The 22317-nt window shown below is 47.1% G+C and overlaps 1 protein-coding gene across 1 annotated transcript in view; it reads right to left on the bottom strand.

The window, feature by feature from the left end:
- Positions 1–12168, bottom strand: part of Sh3rf3 (SH3 domain containing ring finger 3) — a 292047-nt gene extending 279879 nt beyond the window's left edge. The window contains exon 1 of the mRNA XM_028776852.1: positions 11617–12168. Within this exon, the coding sequence (XP_028632685.1) occupies positions 11617–12168 (552 nt within the window). The remainder of the gene's footprint in view (positions 1–11616) is intronic.
- Between the last annotated feature and the right edge of the window lie 10149 nt (positions 12169–22317).

Genomic DNA, 22317 nt, shown 5'->3' with positions numbered 1-22317 from the left:
GATCACACAGAGCCTTAAAGCCCAGCAGGCAGCTCCGTTCTCTCTCTAAGACCCCAATCAGGCTCAGCCATCAACAGTGAATGCTCATGGGCTACTAGGCTGGGCCAGCTATGAGAAGTCATGAGAGACATAGCTGATTCCGAGTCTAGCCAAAGACCCACAAATGTGGTACTGAAACCACATTCCATTCTGCCCAGCACACTCTGGAGAGAACAGGACAGACATGGGGATGGTTTTTTGGGGGAGGGGGAAGATACAGATTGACGGGATCAAACCCAGGGTGTTGAACGTATTAGGCAAATATTCTCCCACTAAGATACTTCTCTAGATTATATGTGAATTTTTTATGAGTAAATCACACATAGAAAGGTGTTTGTAGGGAGATTGGACAGCTGCTGAACAAACAGGAACACAGAGTTTACCAGGCCTCAGAGCTACCAAACATCTACCCAGCAGGATCCGTCCAGGAGCACTACAATTCCAAACAGGAAGAGCAGCGGGCACCAGCCCTACTTGGCTATCCAAGTAGCTACTGGGCAACCAGTAGAAAACTGAGATTGAAATACTTCCAGAAGACATGGCAGCATCTGCAAAGGGACACCACAGCCAAAAGACACATACTTGTAGAGGTTAGAGAGAAGACGCCATCCCAGGTAAGCATACATTAGGGCTTATGCAGGGAGCCACCTACATACTCAACAGGCATGACAGGAGATGAGGTCCTCCTGGCAGAGGTAGACATGACCCTCAGTGGCTGCTCTGAACACTCCTTCAGCTCCCTTCTACCCATCTTTCCTGGAGCTCATACCCTAAATCCACATTAGCTTTCATGACAGAGACGCGTGGCTAATGCAAGCCTCAGTCCACTCCATTAAGAACCCGCCAGCAGGAAGCCTAGTGGTTTCAGCTGCCATCCTTGCTTGCTCCGTGTGCCTGTGCTGGCACTGGAGAAGTCAGGCAGGCAGGGCTCAAAGGTCGCACAGGGCTCCTGCCCCTCCTCCAGTTCACTGTTGTGTGGAGAATGCCTAGCCAATGAGGGTTAAAACAGGATTACTAGCTAGCTAGCACTCCCCCCTGGGAGCCAGAAGCTGCTAACTTCAAAGAACCACAAAAGCAGTTAACAACCAGAAAAACATTTAGCCCACAGAAGGGGAAAATGAGGAAAGAGCACTACAAGCAACCAGGGGAATTTAAAACAGAGTCAGAAATGCCTGGAGGGAAGAATAATGAAAGTAAAGAAGACCCGGGCTACAGCAGCCGGGGCTGCTCCCGACATCGCCTTCCCAAGCTGCTGGCATCTGGCCACAGAAGGCATGTTTCGCCATGGCACTGACCTCCACACACACCCAGATGTCACCAAAGGACCTGATCACCACAGGTATTTTCGATCCACTTCATAGCAATCCTAGAAGGGCAGCCTAGGGTCACAAAGAAGGGTGTCTCAGCCCACAAGGCTACTAACAGCAACAAAGGCATTATGTGGTCTCTGGGGCCAGCTTTGGTGCTGATTGTCAAAAGCAATTCATGGATTAGTTTGAGAACATAAAGGAACCGTTACAGCTAACTCCAACCACACTTATCAGACTACTAATCCTATGTGGAAAAACAAACATTTCCTATGATATCTAAGTTTAGGGAAAAATACATTGCTGAAGCTTTGAGGAAAAAAAATCAAGGGACATTGGTATACACAGACATTACAAGCAAAAGTATGGTTCACAAAAGACAAATAGTGAGGAGTCAATGTGACTGTGAAACTCGGGGCTGGGGTGGGGTCCAACTATACTTAACAACTATACTTACTAAACATGAGGCACAACAGACACCAACCGTGAGAACCAACCATGAACACCAAGCATAGGTATCAACTCCAAGGACTCACCAAGCACACCCAACCATGAGCATCAACCAAGAGCATCACCCACGTGTAATGACCATGCACACAAAGTAGGAGTACCAACCACAAGTTCCAGTCATGAGCACCAGGCATCAACCACAGATAATAATCACACACAGAAACCATGTGTTTCGATCATTTATACAAATGTGTATCAATCATAAGCATTAAATACATTCAACAATCACACACAGTAACCATGACCACCAATCAAATGGCTTAACCACACGCAACAACCATGATTATCAACCAGGAGCAACTAACGTCACCCGTCAACCATGAGAATTAATCATTCATGTCAAACATGATCACTGACTATGTATGCCAGAACAACCAACCTTGCATACCAAATATCATCAATCACATGTACCAAGCATGTACACATATGTGACCTTTCCAAAGGATACAATGACTGTGGTACTGGAGGGTCAAGAGTCTGTGAAGAGGCTACCCACAGCTTTAAGTGTGAAGCTTTCTGCTCATCCGTGTCCTCTGTGGGCCTTGTAATGAGTGATGTGGAAACAGCTTAGTATTTCACAACTCTGTGCCTCTGCTCAATAAACAGTTCTACATCTTTGAAGCAGTGATGTGTAGGAATCAGCTCTCCCTGTCCACTTGTGCAGATCTGTATCCTTTAAGCACTGATGGTGTCACCTTTCAGCCCTGGGCTCTTCCCATTCACACAACTCCAAATGCCTGCCACGGTCCTAACATGGTTGCATCAGTGGATGCCCAGAGGTTGTGTCCTGACCCTTCTATAAAAGATGCAATTTAATGCAATAGATAGATAGATAGATAGATAGATAGATAGATAGATAGTACTTGTCTTAGTCTTGTCTTAGTCTGAGCTTCTATTTCTGTGATGAAACACCACGACCAAAAGCAAGTTGGGAAGGGAAAGGTTTATTTGGTTTATACTTCCACATTCAGTCCATCACTGAAGGATGTTAGATCAGGAACTCAACCCTGACAGGAACCTGGGGCCAGGAGCTGATGCAGAGGCCATGGGGGAGTGCCTTGTTCCTCATGACTTACTCAGTCTGCTTTCATATGGAACCTAGGACCAACAGCCCAGGGAGGGAACCACCCACAATGGGCTGGGCCCTGCCTGATCAATCACTAATTAACGAAATGCTCTACAGGTTTGCCCATGATCTGATCTTATGGAGGCATTTTCTTGAGGTTCCCTCCTCTTAGATGACTCTAACCTGTGTCAAGTCGACATCAAACTAGCCAGCTCAGTGCTCAAATTCTGCTTGTCACTTTGCACCAAGAGGAAGAGTATGATAGGTTTTAAAATAGCTTACAGTCCCAGCAACAGCAAGACCAGAAATTATTTGACACTTAAAACCTCTAAGCCTTTGTTTTCTCTCCCCACACACTTTATCCCTTCACATTTTAAAAATAATTTTCTACATAATAAATATCTGTGACTTCTCATTGAATAGATATTTTCATTGGGAATAGATATTCCATATGTGTAAGACCTTGAGAAGATAAGGTGCCCTTCAAAGTGGCTGTTCAAGGCCTCCCAAGAGCTTTTCTTGATGGTTAGCAATTGTTGGAGGAATGTTGAAAGGTTCAAAGCCAGCAGTATCATTGGCAGGCAAACCTGCAGAGGATCCACCAATGTCTGTCTTGAAAGCAAGAGCAACTTCTTCATTGAAGCCCACTGTGTCTGATGGCATTCGTTATACCTCCTCAGCACCCTCTGACACATGCCAAAGCCTTCCTTCCTTCTCTCCAGTACTTCTGGGTTCATCCCAGTAAAACAAATGTAACAGCCCTTTGTTAATGTGGCTCAATCCATAAGGAGAGATCCAGAGAATTTCACTAATGATGGTGGTGGTGCTGAAAGATGATTTCCAAATCAAAGAAAGCCTCAAGCAAAGTGCTAGACACACCTGAGGTCTACTGTTCTAGCTTCTGTGGGAAGGCCTTTGTCTCTTAAGCACACAGCACGCTGAGAGCCCGACCACACAAGAACCCACAAGGAACAGGCCCCACCTCTGACAAGCATGTCCTCTGTAACAAAGCTGAAGAATAAACGGAGAAATCCAGCCTACTATTGGCTATGCAAGACCCCAAGTTCCATCCCCAGTCCCTAAAAGGGAAGGAAAGGAAGGAGAGAGGAAGGAGGAAAAGACAGAGGGAGGAGGAAAGAAGGAGGGAGGGGAAAAAAGTAGGGAGGACCTTCATTGACACTTCACATCCCCTCTCCACTAAATACAGAAAAATCCAGAAAGCAGAAACACAAAGTCCTCATTTGGCAAATCAATACAACCTTAGAAACAGTAAGAATGAGCTACATCTCCCACTGCCTTCATCAGGAATCCCTGCCCCGGGAGGTTAGAGGTGTTATGGTAGAGCTCTTGCCTAGCATGTGCCAGACCCTTAAATAAATCCTTAGCACTGGAAAAGCTCCCAGTAGATAGAAACAAAACCGTGTGTGTGTGTGTGTGTGTGTGTGTGTGTGTTTTCTCAGCAGCATGCCCAACTATGTAACTTAATGGAAATAAATACAACTAATTATAAATAAACACCAGTACAGTTTCCTCCTGTACTGGTGTCCCCCACCCCTGCCCACCCTCTACATTAGGTAGGGCATTAGGTAGGGCCTGGCACACCACAGTTGCATTGATGAAGCTGGCCCTCTCTCCTTCTGAGCACTGCTAAGGACCCATCTCCTACTCTCTGAGCACACTGCATCTGTCCTTGGGAGATGATGATTTTAAATTCTCTCTTCCTACTTCTATTGATCTGAGTTGCAAACCCTGGCTCACATGAAACTTACAAACTCATGGGACCAGTACTGATGCATTCCATGAAGAAGTTCATGCTTACAGACAACCAGTGTATCAGTGAGTGATGCAAACACGTGTAATGAAGAAGCGTCCCTATGAACTGAAGCTCCTTTAAAGTCCCCCCAGATAGTTCAATCTCTAAGTATACATAAGCCACTGATTATCAGAGTGAACTTTAAAGAAAAAGCAACCAGAGCCAGGGGTGGTGCGTGCCTTTAATCCCAGCACTGGGGAGACAAAGGCAGGTGGATCTCTTATGAGTTCAAGGCCAGCCTGGTCTACAGTGTGAGTTCCAGGACAGTCAGGGCTACATGAAAAAAAAAAAAAAAAAACCCTGTCTCAAAAAACTAAGAGAGAAGAGAGAAAGTAAGAGGAAGGGAAGGGAGAGGGAGGGGGCAGAGAGAAAACAACTATAGTAGAATCCAAATAACATTGAGGTTTTCAGAAACTCCCATATAGTAACTTCTCTTGGAGAACGTGGGACTGCGTAAGGGTATCCTGGGTCATGGTTGAGCAGGTGCCTAGAATCCCTAGACTCTGCGTGAGTACCGGCAGGAGTTCGGCGCCCCCCAGAATCCAGGGTCCTAAAAAGCAGTCATGTCTTCATAAAATTACATTGTTCAGTCACATAGGCCAGACTATAGGCCTCAGGCCTTAGGGATTTACATACTAATGAAGGCCAGAGGGCAGAGCAAATTAAGCATGCCTCCCCCAGATCCTCCCCCAATCCTCTCCCTTTCTCCCTCCCTATATAACTTGGGACTGCCCTGAGTTCTGGGGGGTACACCTAGATCCATCCACCATCCACCATAACAATAAACCTTTCTGGAACCAAGGACTTCCTCGTGTCATTGGGGCCTGCCACCACCAAGGCCTCCAGGCCGCTGGAACCATAGGATTCCTCCCGAATGTGGGACCCGCTGCAGCATGGAAGCCCCTCCGGCTCCCACTGCTGTGGCGGTCTCTAAATTTTCCCCACAGGTGAACAAAGGGGCCCACAATGCAACGTGCTAAGAGAACTCCTAAGTCACTCACCGCTGCCAACACCTTCAGTCTGACAGCCTATTTTTAAAGGTTAATTAAAATTCCAATAGAATGCCCATGGCGTATGCATTTCTCATTCTGCAAATTGGAAGATCTCCCAAGCACAGCAAACCTGATAAAAACTGACCTTGGCCTCTTCAAGAGGACCTATGAAGAACACTTTCTTCTAGCTAAGTGTTCGCTGACATTTTATTTCAAAAAATGTACCTGGAATGCGACTAGCCTGGCTGTAAACAATGGGACCAAATACAGGCTGAACTAAAATACTCATCAGAAACAACCACATAACTGAGAACCAACTCTGCTGTGCTCGAAGGGGGAATCGACGGGAGGGACTCTGTTCAGCCCCACCACAGAAGGGGCTGAGACCCAGGAAACTGCAGAGCTTTCCCATGCCCTCAGATCAAGGAAGTAGGCTTGCTTTCAGGAGAGGCCACTAGCCAGCTGATCCACAACTAAACAAGATGGTCCTCCCCTGTGGTCTTTCTTCTTTGCTTTTTTGGTTGTCATTGGGATCTTATTCTCCACTTTAATGATGCTTATAAAGATCAGAGCCACCGTCTGTGGTAAGACATAAGCCCTGGATGGAGCAGTGTAAAACTGAAACACACTCCAATAACCATCGGCTTCTGTGTTCACTGATGGCTCCATGATCCAATCTCCGTAACATGGGATGACTTCGAATCTAAAGGCAAAGTATGACAACACACAAACACACACACACCCCACATATACACACTCGCACACACACATATACACATGGATACACACTCATACACACATATACAAACACGGACACACACACACTCCTCCCTGTCCACACGGACAAATAGTTCTCCACATATACCCTTAGTACCCCATATACAATGGACCCACTAGCAAGGTCCATCAGCTCCCTCCAGGGTCCCCAGGAGGGAAACCTCATTGGTGATGTGAAGAACCTACTTGCTCACAGACAGGTCATAAGGAAGTAAGGGAGCTGGCATTAAAACTATTGTGCTGAAGCTCCTGACCTCTGTGCCACCCTGGGGTAGGTACCACAGAGTCCCTTTCCCTCCCTCTCCTTCAGTAAGGATTCCCACAAGGCCTAAGGGAAGCCCTGGGCTCCAGGTCTGGAGAGGATGGTGAGAGGTAAGGCCCCAGCCACACTGCAGCACCAGTCCCAAGATGCAAGGGGAAGTATGCGAAGGTGACCAAGCCACACTTTGTACACTTAGAGAGCCTTTCCGTTCTCCGTATCTAGCAGTGGTCCTGCTGAGGTGCCACCTGCAGCTGCCACCTTTCTCAAAAGCTAGTTTGGGGCTGGAGCTTAAAGCGACACAGTGGCCAAGCAGGGTGGACATGTGCAACTGCCTAGGACTGGCTGGTCTGCCGGACCCCTGAAACCCTTCTTGAGCTGCCAAACCACTGCACAGAGCTATCTGTCACCTATGCTCAAACCTTAACAGATGAGGGAACATCCCTGTCACCATAGTGTTCTACGACTCCTCCCATGTCTACATAACAACAGCTTAAGCTTGAAGAGCATCTGTTACCTGGATGTGGGGGGAACCAAATCACATGGTCAGTGCGTGGTCAGTGCTACCTCTGTTTGGAACAGTGTCCATCAGTTAGCCAGTCTGTCGAGGAATAAGAAGATTCCTCTAACCTCAAAGCCAGTTACACACCCAAACCAAAGTTCATCTTGCCAGTATTCAATTAACTAGCTACTTCACAGAACTGTGGCAAAGAACAGAAAGCCCACGAATAGCAGCACATGCCTAATAACACCAGAACTCTGGAAGCTGAGGCAGAAGGATTAAGAAGAGTTCAAGGCTTGTATGAACCATATAGTGAAACTATATCTCAAAACATTTAAACAAAAACAGATAAAAAAATATTCTGTAAGGCATGGCACACGATAGGTGTGAAGGGAATGGTAATTTAGATTACCCACTAATAACCACCAGGGAAAACAAAAGGCACCAAACATTGCTGTCTCTGAAGTACTGTTCTCACCCTCAGCGCATCCTAAGCAGACAGGCTTAGCTCTGAGGCAAAGCTCTCAGGTCACCAGCTGTCTGATACCCTATAGGGTATCTGGCTCCTTTCAGAATCCAAACATGTCTATCCGTCCACGACTGACTCTTTTCTTCCAAAGTCCTTATTACATCCAAGACCGAACCGTAACAGCTAAGCCAAACAGACTGTCAGAGGACTGTAGTTTCAGGACCCAGCCTGACACATATCAATCTCTGTGAGCCATTATTCCATCCACTCAGTAGGATTCCTGTGCCCAGACCTTGGTGGCATTGAAAAGGAAAACTATAGCTTTTCAATTTGATGACTGGGGATTAGGTTAATGTGTCTTCATCCACCTCAGCCACCCTCTACCCTGTACAAAGCTCTCATGGCACCAGCTGTCGGCTACCCTGTGGGCTATCCGGCTTCCCTCAGAATCCAAGTGCACCCAGGAGGTGAGAGACAGCAAGAGGGTGAGTTCAAAATGAGGCTTACATACATAATCAATTCAAGGCCAATCTGGGCTTCAGGAGACCCTGTTTTAAGCAAGACCAAAAAGATACACAACGTAGGCCTGTAATGAAACTCAATGGTGCCGTACCTGGCTAGCATGGATGAGGCCCACACATATGTAGCCATGGATGAGGCCCACACATATGTTCCAGCTCAGGAAAGAGGAAGGGGAGGGGCAGGTGGGAAGATACAATGTAAACAAACTAATTAGCTACTGAGCCTGTTTTTCTGTCATCAAAGACACTGTCACACTTTCCACAGTCCTTTAGTCTATGAAAACATCTTTACTCTCATACTTCATGGAGTGCTGCAAAAACACCAGCCAGTGCCTATCAGAGCCTCCTGAGAGCCAAGAGCAGCTCTCTCCCACTTCCTTAGGCCAGGTCCATAACGAGAAACCAAGATGACCGATTGGCACAATACAACCAGTCAATCGGTTCTATAGATGCAAAATAAAGGCAGAGAACACTCAAAAATAAAAACACTTGTTGAACCATCACATACTTAAGTCTTTATTAAATCCTTCATATTAAAAACCTAATCTCCAAGTTACTCAGTTTGAAGCCACGATGTCCTTTGGGCAGAATCCTTGTCTGTCTGCCTGCCTGTTTGTTTGTTTATTGGATTGCTGTGGTGGAATCCAGAGTCTCTGGCCTACTAGACATGTACTGTGCCACCAAGCTACATCCGCAGCCCCAACGTAACTCTTAGGCTGCCCCAATGAAACCCAACTGATAATAGTTTGGGATAGTAAAGGACCTCCCTCGCAAAACTTTCAAAACAATAAAGTCAAGTTGAGAAAGTCACACATTAATTATATATTAATTATAATGACACAAATAATATAATAAATAGAATAATATAATTATGTAAGAATCAGCACAAGTAATGTCAATAGTTGTATAGTTATCACCAAAGGCCAGACTTAAACATCACTGTAAGAAATGACAGAGACAGTATTTACCAGCAAATGAAGCGGTTGATGACCCAAACTACATAATGGGCACTCCTAACCTGGTACAAAATTTCTAGGGGCAGCATCAGTAACTGACTTTTTTTAAAGGCCTCATCTCAAATCATTCATGTGAGAACAGAGTTAAGAGGCCCTGCTTATCAGGTAGGGGAGTCCAACTGTGCTGAAGATGACCAAACACTGCTCAAAAGGATGTATTTAGTGACCTGCAAAATGAAACCAAACAAACAAACAAAAAAACTCAGTACATTTTATACCTGAAGCAGTCCCCAGATTCATCTGTAACTGAGTTAAGAACATAGGTAAGCTACATAGATGTTTGCTTATAATTTATATACCTTAAAAGCTTACATATCTCCTATAACCCAAAAGATCTGAGAAGCTTCTAATCAAGAAAGGAGAGATGCAATTTTATGGTTACTATTGGGTCATATTTGGTGTTTGTTAAAATGATGGAATGGGGCTCTGCTTATTAAACAACATGCAGCAATACCCAGAACTCAGCCTCACTGGGAACCATCAACACAGGGACAATCAATTTAGGGACAGTGGAATACCAAGAGCCCATTTGGAAGCGATTTTTAGCCGGTCTCTGCCTTCTCAGCTTACAGGTAGCTCACACCTGCATAAGACACAGTTTCAGTTCCTGCCTCCTGTCACATGCATCACTGTCCCCTAGACTGCTTGCTCATCAAGACCTAAGGCTGTCACCTCAAAGTGGTAGTGTGGCCAGAGCGGTGTGGCAAAGCACAGAAGGCTGTAGGTTGACTAAGAAGAAAGCCAATGGCTCCTGAAAATTAGTGAACAAGAGCTATAGATATTACAACTCTGCCTCTGCTACTTTGCTTTCTGAACATGATCAAATAACACTAGATTGAATTCTGACTTTTCCCCAGAACCTGAACTCGGTCCTTTGGAGACAGCTGTGAGGGAAAGCCTGTACTCTGGTTGACACAACAGTAAGAAAACATGTTCTCAAACCCCTGCCAAGTGCAGACATCCTAAACCGAGGTGTATGCCACACAGAATCAAGCAGGGTCTCAAATGGTCAAGTCCAAACACGGACTCCTTATACTCAAGAACTAACACTAATGCCAGAAGCTCCCACCTTGTGGACAGACAAGTTCTAAAGAACACTCTGAACAGCATTATTTCCCGGAGCAGTCTGAGGCTGTGCCTTTTCCTCTACCAGACGCTTCTGTAAGCTCCAGGCCAACTACAGCTCCTCAAGGTAAACTGGACCCTCACCTGTAAGCAGTCCTCAAAAGGCCCACGCATCTCACCAGAATCACCGTTCCAAACGTCACGTAATTACGGAAGCAGGAGGAAACAACCAACAAATCTTGCAAATAAAAGCCTTTAATTCTGATGTTACATTAAAAAGCAACATGGGCAAGAAAGAAAAGTTCGAACCTCTAAGGGAGTGTATAGCTGGATTTAATCACAATTAAAAGCCAAATTTAAAATTTGATCCTTCAGTGACCATCCTAAGAAGGCATGAATATTCCTTGTATATCTTTACCCACCCTCTTTTCCTGATCCACAGAAAACTCAAACTCAGCCATCGACCGTCAACTAAAGCAGAAGTAGTGACGTCTATATAATGCAGTTGTGCAAAATCTAATAACAAAAATTAAAGACAACTGTCCACCTGGGAAAGCAATCCTGTTTAAGAGCCCACAGCTGAGGCTTGGCTAAAACTGCCAAGCCCAAGCATAAGACAAAGTAAGTGTTCTGCAGACTCTAGGTAAAGTCCTTTCTGGGACAGCTGTAGTTGTCATTCTCCGGGCAGTGTCTGCCCACTCTGCCCTCTCCCCATCCTCCACAGCTAAGCTGGCAAGAGACTGCTCACTCATCAGCGATAAGTTCCCAATTGGTGGCCTGAGACTGAAGAGCAGGACTGGGGAGGTGTGGCAGAAGATGGCTGTTTCTGGGGAATTGGAAGGGTGACCAAAGTTAAAGATACATGGATGGATGGATAGATGGATGGATGGACAGACGGACGGATGGTAGAGAGCGACAGGACAGATGGCATGTCCACCTAATGAGAGGACAGGTTCTTGGGTGCTGTAAGCACTGTGTTCATGTCCTTGGAAAGTGACTCAAGGTGCCCACAAGAAGTTTGAAGTAAGGATTGGGGGCGGGGTGGGGGGTGCAGGATGCTGTGATGGGATGTAGCCAAGCACTGGTAGAGTAGGAACTGACAGCTAAGCAGAGTCCCTGGAAAACAGAGAAGTTGTGAAAGAAGAATAAAACAAACGAGTGGGCCACGGCGGAGCCACGGCTAGCCTCCTCTACTTCTAATCACAACTACTCGCATCCACGTGCGCACGAGCATATACAGTCCCACACAGTGGCGCCATGCCATTGGGGTACATTCTTACCTTAGCCACTGGCAGGCTCCTATTAGTCGCCACGTCGCACAAACTGGAGGTAGAGCTGCCTGCCGCCGCTGAGAGAAGGACCGGAGAACGTGGAGGGCTGCCTGTCGCCCCTCCAGCGCTGCCTGCGAGGGCTGGGAACGTACCAGGACCCGGGCGCGCGGGAGGGCTGCTCCCGGGGCTGGCACCCGTGCGGGGCCTCTGGCGGATGCCATCCAGTAGGCGCACTAGCAGTATGTTGGCGGGCAGCTCGTCCACACCGCAGCCCACCAGGATGCGGCACTCGGGACAGCGTAGCTCGTGACGCGAGCACACTATGCTCTCCAGACAGCGTCGGCAGAAGGTGTGCTGGCATGGCAACACCTTGGCCGTGGTGTCCAGGCGCTCCAGGCACACGGAGCATTCCAGCAAATCCAGCAGCGATGACTCGTCCATATCCTCTTCAGTCCTCGCCTGGGCCCCACTCTGCTGCTCACCCTGCCTGTCCTCGCCCTCGCCCCGAGCTGCGGTGGCCGCCGCCTTGGACGCGCACAACCAGGATGCTCCAAGCAGCATGGGGGAGGCGCCGGCGCGGGCCCAGCGAGCCGCCTAAGTCCAGCAGCGAGAGCCTAGCCCGCCGAGGAGAGCGGGCATTTGCGCCCAACCCGGGCGGCTGCCGTCAATAAACAGGGTTCGGTCCTCCCCGCGGCGTGCGCTGACAGCCCGAGGCGCTGGCCTCCACGATTTGCAAAGTGACACCGAGCCTGCCCGCGAGCCAGGCACCGGAGTTCCGGAGCCCCGAGGCAACTCCAGCCAGCCGAGCGGAATCGGCAGCCCTCCTACGCGCGCGCCCCGCCGCTGCGGGCTACACCTGCGCCGCCGCGCCGCCCGCGCCCCGGAGCCCAGCAGCGGGAAGTGCAGGGAGAGGCCGGCCAGGTCCCCGGGGAGACCGGGGCGCGGCGTGCGCGCTCCCCCGCGCCGCAGGCGAGCCGCACCGCCCCCCTCGGCGCCTCCATGCGCCCTCGGGCTGCCAGGGCGCCGCCGCCTTGCTCAACTAGCCCAGCTGGACCTCGTCCCTGGGCCGCGGGCACGTGTGCGGAGGGCGGGGGGGGGAGGCACGGAGGTCACAGTCACAGCGGGGGTGCTGGGAAGCGGGCACCTCTCCTGCCTTGGAGCTTCTCCCTTTAGACCACCTCCGGGGCTCCAGAGAACTTCCCCCTGCGCAGGCTTGGCCCTGTCCCCTCTAGATGCCAGACTCTGGGTCCTCCGCGAGCTTCAGAAAGGGACGTTTCTTCTCAACGCCTCTGCCAAGGAAAGTTTGGGAGCATCATCCCGATTGCTTTCTTTGCCAGCGCTGGAGAGCAGCCTGAGGACGCGCATCCGACACCCAGGCATCCTTCTGGACGACTCCAGGGAGCACACTTGCTTGTGTCACCTCTCCTGCCAGCACACACAAGTGACAGCTGTGGGTATAGGTGCTGGGGTGTCCCTTGAGGCGAGAGGAGAAGGAGCTGGAGATGGTGGGGTAGGGGGGCTGCCCGGGCCGCGACTATTCCTTCGGGAGGCCGACTGCCCTCTCCAGAATCACCGATGTGTGACTGACGCCGACGCCCACGCGCCAGCACACCCTGGCCGGGCGCCGCGCCCCTGGCGGCGCGGTGAAAGACTCCAGCGCCCGCTCTGGTGTACTCTGATGAACCCAGCTCCAGATATTCTTCCTGAGGCTCCAAAGAGGGGGAATTTGCGCTCCTTCCCGATGCCCGGGTTTCTGGGAGCGTCAGAGCGACGGAAGTACGTACGAGGACCAGGAGCAGCAGGGAAGTTTGGCGGTGGGCTGCGGTCGGCGTACAAGATTTCTTGCCGCGTGCTGCCCCCTGGTGGCCCCCTGGTGTTCCCAACGCTCTCGAACCCGGCACAGGCAAAGGTCCATCCAGCAAGCTGGATGATGCACCACTGGGAGATGCCAGAGCAAGCATCCAAAGTGATGTGGATGCCCCTCCTACCGGTTGGGCTGCCCTGTTGTTTGTGAAGCCGAGTGTCACTTTTCCTCGTTTTATAGGGAGAAAATAAAATTTGCTGATTCTTAAATGTCAGCGTAATATCTGCATTGTTTTAAAGTGCTTAACAACCCTGTGAAATAATGGCTTTAGCTTCATTATACGTGTAAGGAAAATGAATCTCATTATTATGAAGCCGTTAAATTAGATGTCGTTTTTTGTGTCCACAGAACCCAAATGCATAAAGATCACATGGTAGTAGAGCGGCTGCCTATCAGCCATGTGTCCCGTACCTTATAGTAAGTAGCATCGTCCACACTGGGTGCTCAGTAAATATTTGTCAAATGATCGAAACAGTGACTTGGTCTCCTCATCCAGTTATGATTTAAATGCAGTATTTAGCGCTTCAATTCCAGTTATCCTGAGTTCCCATCGGCGGCTAGTCTCTGGAAATTTCCGGAAGCAGAGAGTTGTCCCAGCCGATCTCTGTATCATTTACCTGAGTATTGGCAAGGGTATAAGTAGAATTGACTGTCTAGTTTATGAAGGGAGTAGGGAGGTGACTGACTTTTGCTCTCAGACCTTTACTCAGGAACACCCAAGGAGAATTGGTGAGAGGCTCTAGAATGCCTGATTTATGAGTGCTTGTCAGGACCCAGGAAAGGGGGTGGGTGTGCAGACCCCCTCAGGCACAGCGGGAGACTGGCAGAGGACAACGTTGTTGTCCATGATGATGCTGGGTACCTTTGGGTGCAAGAGAGAAATAAATCTTAGAAGAATCTTAAAAGGTGCAAAATAAAAGGAACCTTATGGGACCACAGGCTAAGAGCTATGGCAGATTTGTGCAGACAGATTTTCCTAAACCTTCTTCTTCTCCTTTATATGTGGTGGCTTCCTCCTTCTCTCCACCGTGCACCATGCACCACATGATAGAAAATATGACCAAAGCTTGTACTGGATCCAGCAGTATGGCATGCAATTAGCATCAGCAAGACGGGCATCTGATACTTTAATGAGCTTACTAGAAGTTTGAAAATCCTGTTACCTAGCCTGAGCTAGTGGCCATTCTCTGAGATGGTGTCTACAGAAAGAGGCAAAATCATAAGACATCTGGCAGCATCCTCGGAAGTTGCACAGAAAGGAAGTATGGGTTGCCGGAACGAGCATCTGGGAAGGCTAAAGGGATGTGCATTCTGAGAGCCCGGGACATGTCTGTCCTCTGAGTCCCTCATATGTACAACCACAGTAAAGATGAGTAAATGCAAAGCTACTGGACCCCACAGTGCCTGGGTTTCCTGTGCTCCCGCTCTGCCCGAGCACTTACCACCGCTCACTCCCACAGCAGTCAGCCCCAGTCGCCAAACTCACAGGAAGACTGGGCGGGGCATGCAAATCAGTTCAGCAGCTTGATTCAGGTGCTCTCTGTGCCTTCCCAGGGAAAAACTGGCCCTCTGCAGGCCACAGTCTCTCGTTCACTGTTCTGAAGAAACCATGCCAAGTATTGTGAAATCTTCCTGCCCTTTAAGAGGCTTAGAGATCTTCCTTTTTGTAAGTATGTTCAACAGTCGACAAAAAATTCTGTTCCCAAAGTTAACTAAAATAAATATGTGACTAAATTAGCCCAAAGATCTCCAGTTCACAAGTTCTGGTTGACGTATCCCAGTATAGTCCGCAAAGGAACGCGAGGGTGTGGTCTAAATAGTTGAAGCATTACGAATACAGTTTTAGGTTACTTGGCGAAAGTTTCACATGTTCAATAAACCAAGTATGTAAGTAAATGATGGACGAGCTGGCTTTAGAGTCATTCATATAAAAATAGCTGGGAATTCAGTCAACCACCAGAATACTGTGAGCCAACATGTGTCATCCATATAGCTCTGGCAGCCGAGGAAAGTCATGAGTCCTCAGATGCCTGAATATAAGGTTACAGGCTGCGATATGGAAGGAAAGAGTCCCATCAGACCTCGGGCTTGTCAGACCTCATTTGCAAGATTAGTTCCAATTCTGGGAACCAGAAATTAATGACAAAGTGGTAAGGAAGCTGGAGGCCTGAGCCACGGAGTTAGGAGGGACAGAAAGCAACTGTCCAAGAAGAAAAAACTGAAAAGCAGTGGGGTGGGGCAGCTGTGTGGCTTGTGGCTACAAAAACTCCTGGTTTCTTACATTCTCCACTTGGTGCTAGACAGGAATTTATTTTTCCAGTGAGAGAGGGGAGATGTGACTTAGACCCAGCCAATCAAAAGATGTGTCCCCAACCTGACAGGTGGCAGGAGTTAGATGCAGCCTCCAGAGGCACAGAGATCACAAGGTAGGTGGTCTGCAGCAGCAGAACCTATGGTCTGGGGCCTGCTTAATTGCAGAAGCATTCTGGTATCTCCAGGTCGTCCCTGGCTGTGGTGACAAGCTCAGCTGTAGCTTCCATTGCTCTGTTGGCTTTATTAATCATATAGGTTTCCCCATTTGTTAAAAAAAAAAAAAAAACAGTTCCTTTCTGTGAAATCATCCCAAGCTGCTATTATGTCTTTTGTGACTGAGAATTCTAGTTGACACCTGTTTGATTATCAGCAACAGACCAACGAAAGCACGCAACTGAGACAACAGTCACCATGTTGAAACACAACAGTAGTCCTTTGGCCTTTCTGCTGGAAAGACATCCAAGTGATCTATTTGATTAATTGATTAATTAACAGCATTTCTTGGATGGATGTGTCCTCCCACTTAGCCAGATGCTTTCACCAGAGCCGAGCTGAGAGCAGAGTCAAGCTTCACGGGAAGTGAGTAGAGTTTGCCTCCTGGAGACAGGAAACCCAGGGCAGGTGTAGCTTCTACAGAAGAGATGATAAGAGATTTCGTCTCCTTAGAGGTCTGAGGCCTTTGAAATCCCTGGGGTTGGATAACATATTGGAAGAAAGCGTTTGCTTCATCTTGTTAATTCTGAGTATGGTGGTTAATTTCGATGGCTTGAAAATTACTTAGAGCAGTGATAACGGATTAGTTCTGTTCGTGTCTGAAGGTAATTCCACAGGAGACACCTGAAAGGAGGTAGCTGAAGTCAGTAGTCTATATCTCCATGTGCACAGCAACATCCAATTGCCTTGGGGGCCCATATTTAGAAGGAGAAAGTAGGATGCCCCATCCCTTCTCTCCTAAAAATTTCCTCATCCAGCCCTTGGACATTGAAACGTTCTTTGACCTTTATACTTCAGCATACCATGTAGCCTGTACTGGGTTTGAAGCCACAGTCCTCTTGCTTATGTGTACCGCCCTGCCTGGCTTCATAGATCTATTGATCACACACTGTCCTCTCTCTATGCCCCTGTTACACGCCTACTGAAACTGCTCCATGTTCCTCACGAGCTAACTGCTTGATCTCCAACCCTCTTCCTAGGATGTGCTTCTGGCACACCAGCAGCATGTAAAGTGGAGAGCAAATGGTATGCACTCAATGTGTATTACTCCCTTCCACAACCTGGACAACTGCTCATGTCCTTAGCATCCTGGCTATGCCCTTCCTTCCCAGTTGACACAGGGGATTTGTCTCCCTTTCCTCAACCTGAGTTGTTTCAGTCTTTGATTCTGGTTTGTAAACTCTCCACTTTTATACGCAGAGTGCTGTACACACAGTAGGCACTCAATAGATGAATTCACACAATAACACACACAACTTATTACTCCCAGGTCAGTTATCAGATGCAAGAGGATGACTGTTGACCCAAAAAAGTCCAGAGGGATCAGCTTGAGGGGCTATAAAAGAAGTTTTATTTCAGAACCAGGTTTGAGATTTCAGAAGGGTGAGGAGGAGCAGATGTCTGGCAGTTAGGGATATGAGTCACACAGCTCTGGAGGGAGGTCAGGATCGGGGTGTGAATCTGGGAGTTATTTCACTGAAGGTGATAGATGGAACTTGAGGGGGAGAGAAACCAGAGTCTCCTCTCAGAAAACTGCAAGCGAGTCTTTCCATTTGACAAGCTAAGGACAGGAGGGGAAGGGCTAGCTGGCAGCAGGGGTTCTTATCAGTCACGCTTGCTTAGAATACTCCATCTTTGGGGTACAAAATGGCTTACAGATGTGACATAGTGTTACACAAATATAATTCTGGCGACAGAGGGAAGTTCTCAAGTTTGCTAAATAGAAGTTTTAAGGTCGAGTTCATTGCAGTGTACTTTAGTACAGGGTTGGAGATTTCATTTTGCGAGTCAGTCAATTTTGTTAATCACCATTGAGATATGTGTGTGTGTGTGTGTGTGTGTGTGTGTGTGTGTGTAAAATGAATCTAGTGCATTACGCATTATTGGCAAGCCCTCTACTACTGAGCTATATTCCCAGTCCACTGACTACTTAAGCTGTGAGTACTATCCAAAGTGGGGTGGTGTCTGGCTGGGGTACTCCCTTCTTTACTGTGTAGGCCAGGATGCAAGTAATGGAAGAGCAGGATTTTTTATGTGAGGAAGAAGAGCCAGAACATGCCTGCTACTAAGGATGGGAAGAAGGCAGGGGAGGCCAAGAAGGCCTTTCTTTGTGGCTTTACAAAAGCCACTGCCTCCATTACCTCTTGGGGTGCAGAATCCTTTCCACAGCCTCCTTAGCCTTTCCCTGAGATTCTGTGGTTTTTTTTAACTGACCTGTCCTGGAACAGACTATTCAGAACACACAGCAGTCATCCACCCAAAGAAAACTGCAGATTGGTCCAATGTCCCACTGTTGTCATGACATCTGCAAAGCAGGTAGCTGAGGCTGACCAGCCTTTCCTTCTTCACCTCTTCAGACCAATGGCTGAGTGGGCCATGATGAGCCCAAACAGTGCTGTCTTCTCAGGCCCCTGGGCTGAAGGTAGCCTGAGAGGAGAGACTTCCTTCTAGAGGAAGGCTGAGACAGGCCAGCTAAACATGCACTAGATATCCACGCCATGTTTCCCAGGTTGTCAGTAGTAAAGTAAGTGCCACACTGCAGGAATGCCGTGAGTACCCTTGGTGAACGGTCACATCCTCCACTTCTCTGTCGGCCAAGCTTTGGGACCAGCCCCGCAACTGGAAAGTCTTGGAAAATTCTAAGGGGTTTCCAAGATTTGTCTGATCAGACTGGGGAATAAAAACATGGAAAAATTAAGAAAGTTTTTTTTTAACATGAATTTGAGCAGCAGGTCATTTTATTATGTCTTTAAGCCAGGATATCTTAATGAACAATTAGCATTTATTCCACTGTAAAGAACACACATTCTACTGTCACTGGGTTGATGCTTGTTACCAACCACAGTCTCCATAGCACTGCGGAAAAAAATATCCCAAAGTCTTTCTGAGTGTTAAAAAAAAAATGATCCTGAAATTGCTTGCATTTTCTTTTGTAATCTCCAAAAGATTTATAATAAATTCCCTCCTTTGTTCTGGAGATATAACCATTTTCATTTAAGTTTGGCTCAAAATCTTAAAAACATTTAATCTTGTATGCCCAGTACAGCTATTGTGGTAGAGCACTGTGCTGATAAGACAGTTAATACAGTAAAGAAAATATCTGATTTAAATTATAGTCATAAGCAGAATGCATGAAAAGAATACTAAGAAGCTTCCAGAATGATCACAGCATAATTGACATTAAATGATATTTAGTATATGAATATGTGCCTTGACACATATTCATAGAAGCAGATCTCTAACCATTCAAGGGAGATTGTCGATCATTAGCAATACTGGTATGATACCTAGCAAAGAACCTGGGAAATATTTTATGAGATATGGGAAGTTAATGCAGACTAATCAATCTCATGAGAAAGAGAATCTGAAATCTTTTCACGGATGAGATATTTGCATCTTCCCGAGGTGAGATTAGAATTCTGATTTTGCTGAGAGTGTTTTTATTCTGAGTTGTGGTTAAATACATAGATCTTTTTTTTTTTACCATATAAGATTGTTTTTTTTTTATTTTAAATATGCTTCAGTGGACATCCTAGGGGATCTCTAGGGCAAAGAAAGCTGTCTCAGTTTCCCCAGTGCTGTCATTAAGGGAAGGGTCTCACTCTCAACTAGTCAACATACAGAAAGCGTGAGACTGTGGAGTGCTGGAAACCCTGAATGGGAATACACACACACACACACACACACACAGAGAGAGAGAGAGAGAGAGAGAGAGAGAGAGAGAGAGAGAGAGAGAGAGAGAGAGAGAGAGAGACTGACTCAGGTTTCTTCTTGTTAGAGGCAGGAATGGTAGACAACAAGGTTTGCAGAATACAGCAGGGCAGATATACATATGAACTCACAGCAGTTGTGACAGCGTGCATAAGGTGTGTGCAAGCTCAAGCCAGACAAAACCCAGTGTGTGTCTGGGAGATGATAGACAAATTCCCACCATTGGCTGAGGAACTGTTGGCATTTGATACCTTCTGAGAGGCACTTCTGTTTGCAGCTGATGGTGGTTAACACAGTAGTCCACAACAGGCCAAAAGGCTGTGGTGTGCTCACCCATAAAGAGAATGAGTATGTAGCAGCCTTCCTTCCAGGGCTCAGAGACCATTGTAGAAAGGCCATAAGAGGCAGAGGCAGTGAAGGAACACAAGGAAACAGTATCCTCTAGACACAACAGGGAGGCTACACATACCAACTCACAGCAGTTGTAATAACTTGCACAAGCACAATACGAGCTCAATCCAGACAAAATTTCAGCATGAAGAGAGGAGGTAGACATGAAGTCCCACCCCTAACTCCTAAGCTGGCAACCAATAGCTGCTGGAAGAGAGAACACTAGCTTTAAGGATGTAGATCACCCACAGTCCAGGGGAAAGGAACACTTCCGTGAATATATGGGTGACAGGAAATGGACTTGATGGGTGGACAGAAAAGAGGACACAAACTTACAAACTTGTGTGGGTAGGAAAGAGGCATGGATCAAGAAGGAGTTGGAGGAGGGGATGGATATGATCATTGCTCAAGATCAAAACACATTGTCCTAAATTCACAAAGAACGGATTATTTGAAGGGGTGGCGGGTGAAGAAGGGTCTCAGAGATATTTCTTTAAGGCCAACTCAGGGACATTTGTGTATTTGATGGTCCTTACAAGAGAAGAATCAGAAACAGCAACCAAGGTGATCATAGAGGCACAGCATGAAACTTGAAGCTGTCACTTGTGGAGAAAATAGTGTCTGTATGGACGTGGCACCTGTCAATAAAAAAGACAATGACCTATAGGCATAGGTTGGAAATAGGAGGTGGGACTTCCTGTAGGCAGAAAGGATTCTGGGATAGTGCCAGGCACAGGAGATTCACAGGTAACCAGTCATATGGCAGAATATAGATTAGAATAAATGGATTGATTTAAGTTATGATGTAGTCAGAGAAGAGCCTAGCTATATGGCCGAAGTATTTTTAAATGTGTTTTGAGTCTGAGTTTTATTTCTGGGAGCATGGGGCTGAAAGGAAGAACCACCTAACTTGTATAGTCACTCCTTAGCCTTTTATGCCACAGGCTCTGCAGCAGTGAGGTAGCCACACACCTGGGCTTGGACATGGCCAGTGGTAGTCAGGTGTCCTTTTCATACTCATAAATGACAGCCTGCTTCACGATAAGATGTCAAGGTCTCAAATTGTCCTCCCACATACTGGGCCTACTGTAGAGCCTTTGGAAATTTTACCTAATGTTCAGTCCCTAAGCAACTGGAAATCTGGGCTCATGGCCACATGGCCCTCTAAGTTTTAAATAGTGACTTGTTTGTTTGTTTGTTTGTTTGTTTGTTTTTGGAGGAAAAAATTTCTGCTGGATCTTGCATTAGCTTGTCTGCCCTGTGTACTTTTACATATACAGAACTTGGTGATATTTGTAAGACTTTATCATGAGATGCTAGGATTAAATTTTTAGTTAACAATTTCCATACAATAATGCTCCCCCAACTTCATAGTTTAAAACAGTGATACCATTTGTTTTGCTCATAAACCTGTCCTTTGGACAGGACTCAGTGGACATAGCTTGTCTGGCCACTGCTCTGATTGGTGACTGACACCATAGGCACACATGTCTGGCAGAGGATGTTGGTTGATCTTCGTTGGGGCTTCAAACTGATGGAGAAGACATGCTGCCTCATAGAAAAGTGGAATTTTCAGCATAAAGTCTTCAGGAATAACTAAATAGTCCACTGTACTATTGTATTTATAGTAGTTGCTGTGAAAAGCCAGCCTCAAGTTTTCTGGAATGTATACTAATTCGAGTTGATTCTGAATCCTTGCTAACTTGGGTATAATGGCTAGCAGGTAGCTATCTTGTAGGTGACACAGCAGTGCCTACAGCCCTGTCCTGCTACTGCCTGGCATGGTAGCCTCAGCTTCCCAGCAGAAAACTGAATACATACACAGACCAGGACATGTGACACACACACAACTGCCACTCTCTTCTGCTAAAGTGAGCTAGCCCCCTGGTCTCACCTGGATCCAGGAACACAGCTGCCTCCAAAGGCAGCTGCATACACAGAGGCAAAAGCATTAACTTTGAATCCGATGAATCAGATTGCAGACTGCTCACATGAGCTAGGAAGTTGGATCAATAATCTTTAAGGACCCTGCAACGCTAAGGTTCTATACTTCTAGCGATATTATCTTTAAATTCTAAGCATACCCAAGACAGGGCAGGGGCCTGAAAGGACATGTCTTTCGATCCTAAGCATTATTTTTAATGGATGATAAGATGACTGTGTCTTGTGGTTTGGGAGAGAGCTCCCAGACAGTGTACCCTTCGCTAAGTGTGATGGGT

Source organism: Grammomys surdaster, unplaced genomic scaffold, assembly GCF_004785775.1.
Source record: "Grammomys surdaster isolate TR1022 unplaced genomic scaffold, NIH_TR_1.0 273, whole genome shotgun sequence".
Lineage (NCBI taxonomy): Eukaryota > Metazoa > Chordata > Mammalia > Rodentia > Muridae > Grammomys > Grammomys surdaster.
Note: the sequence above shows the minus strand (reverse complement) of the source record. Positions and strands in the feature narration are given on the sequence as shown.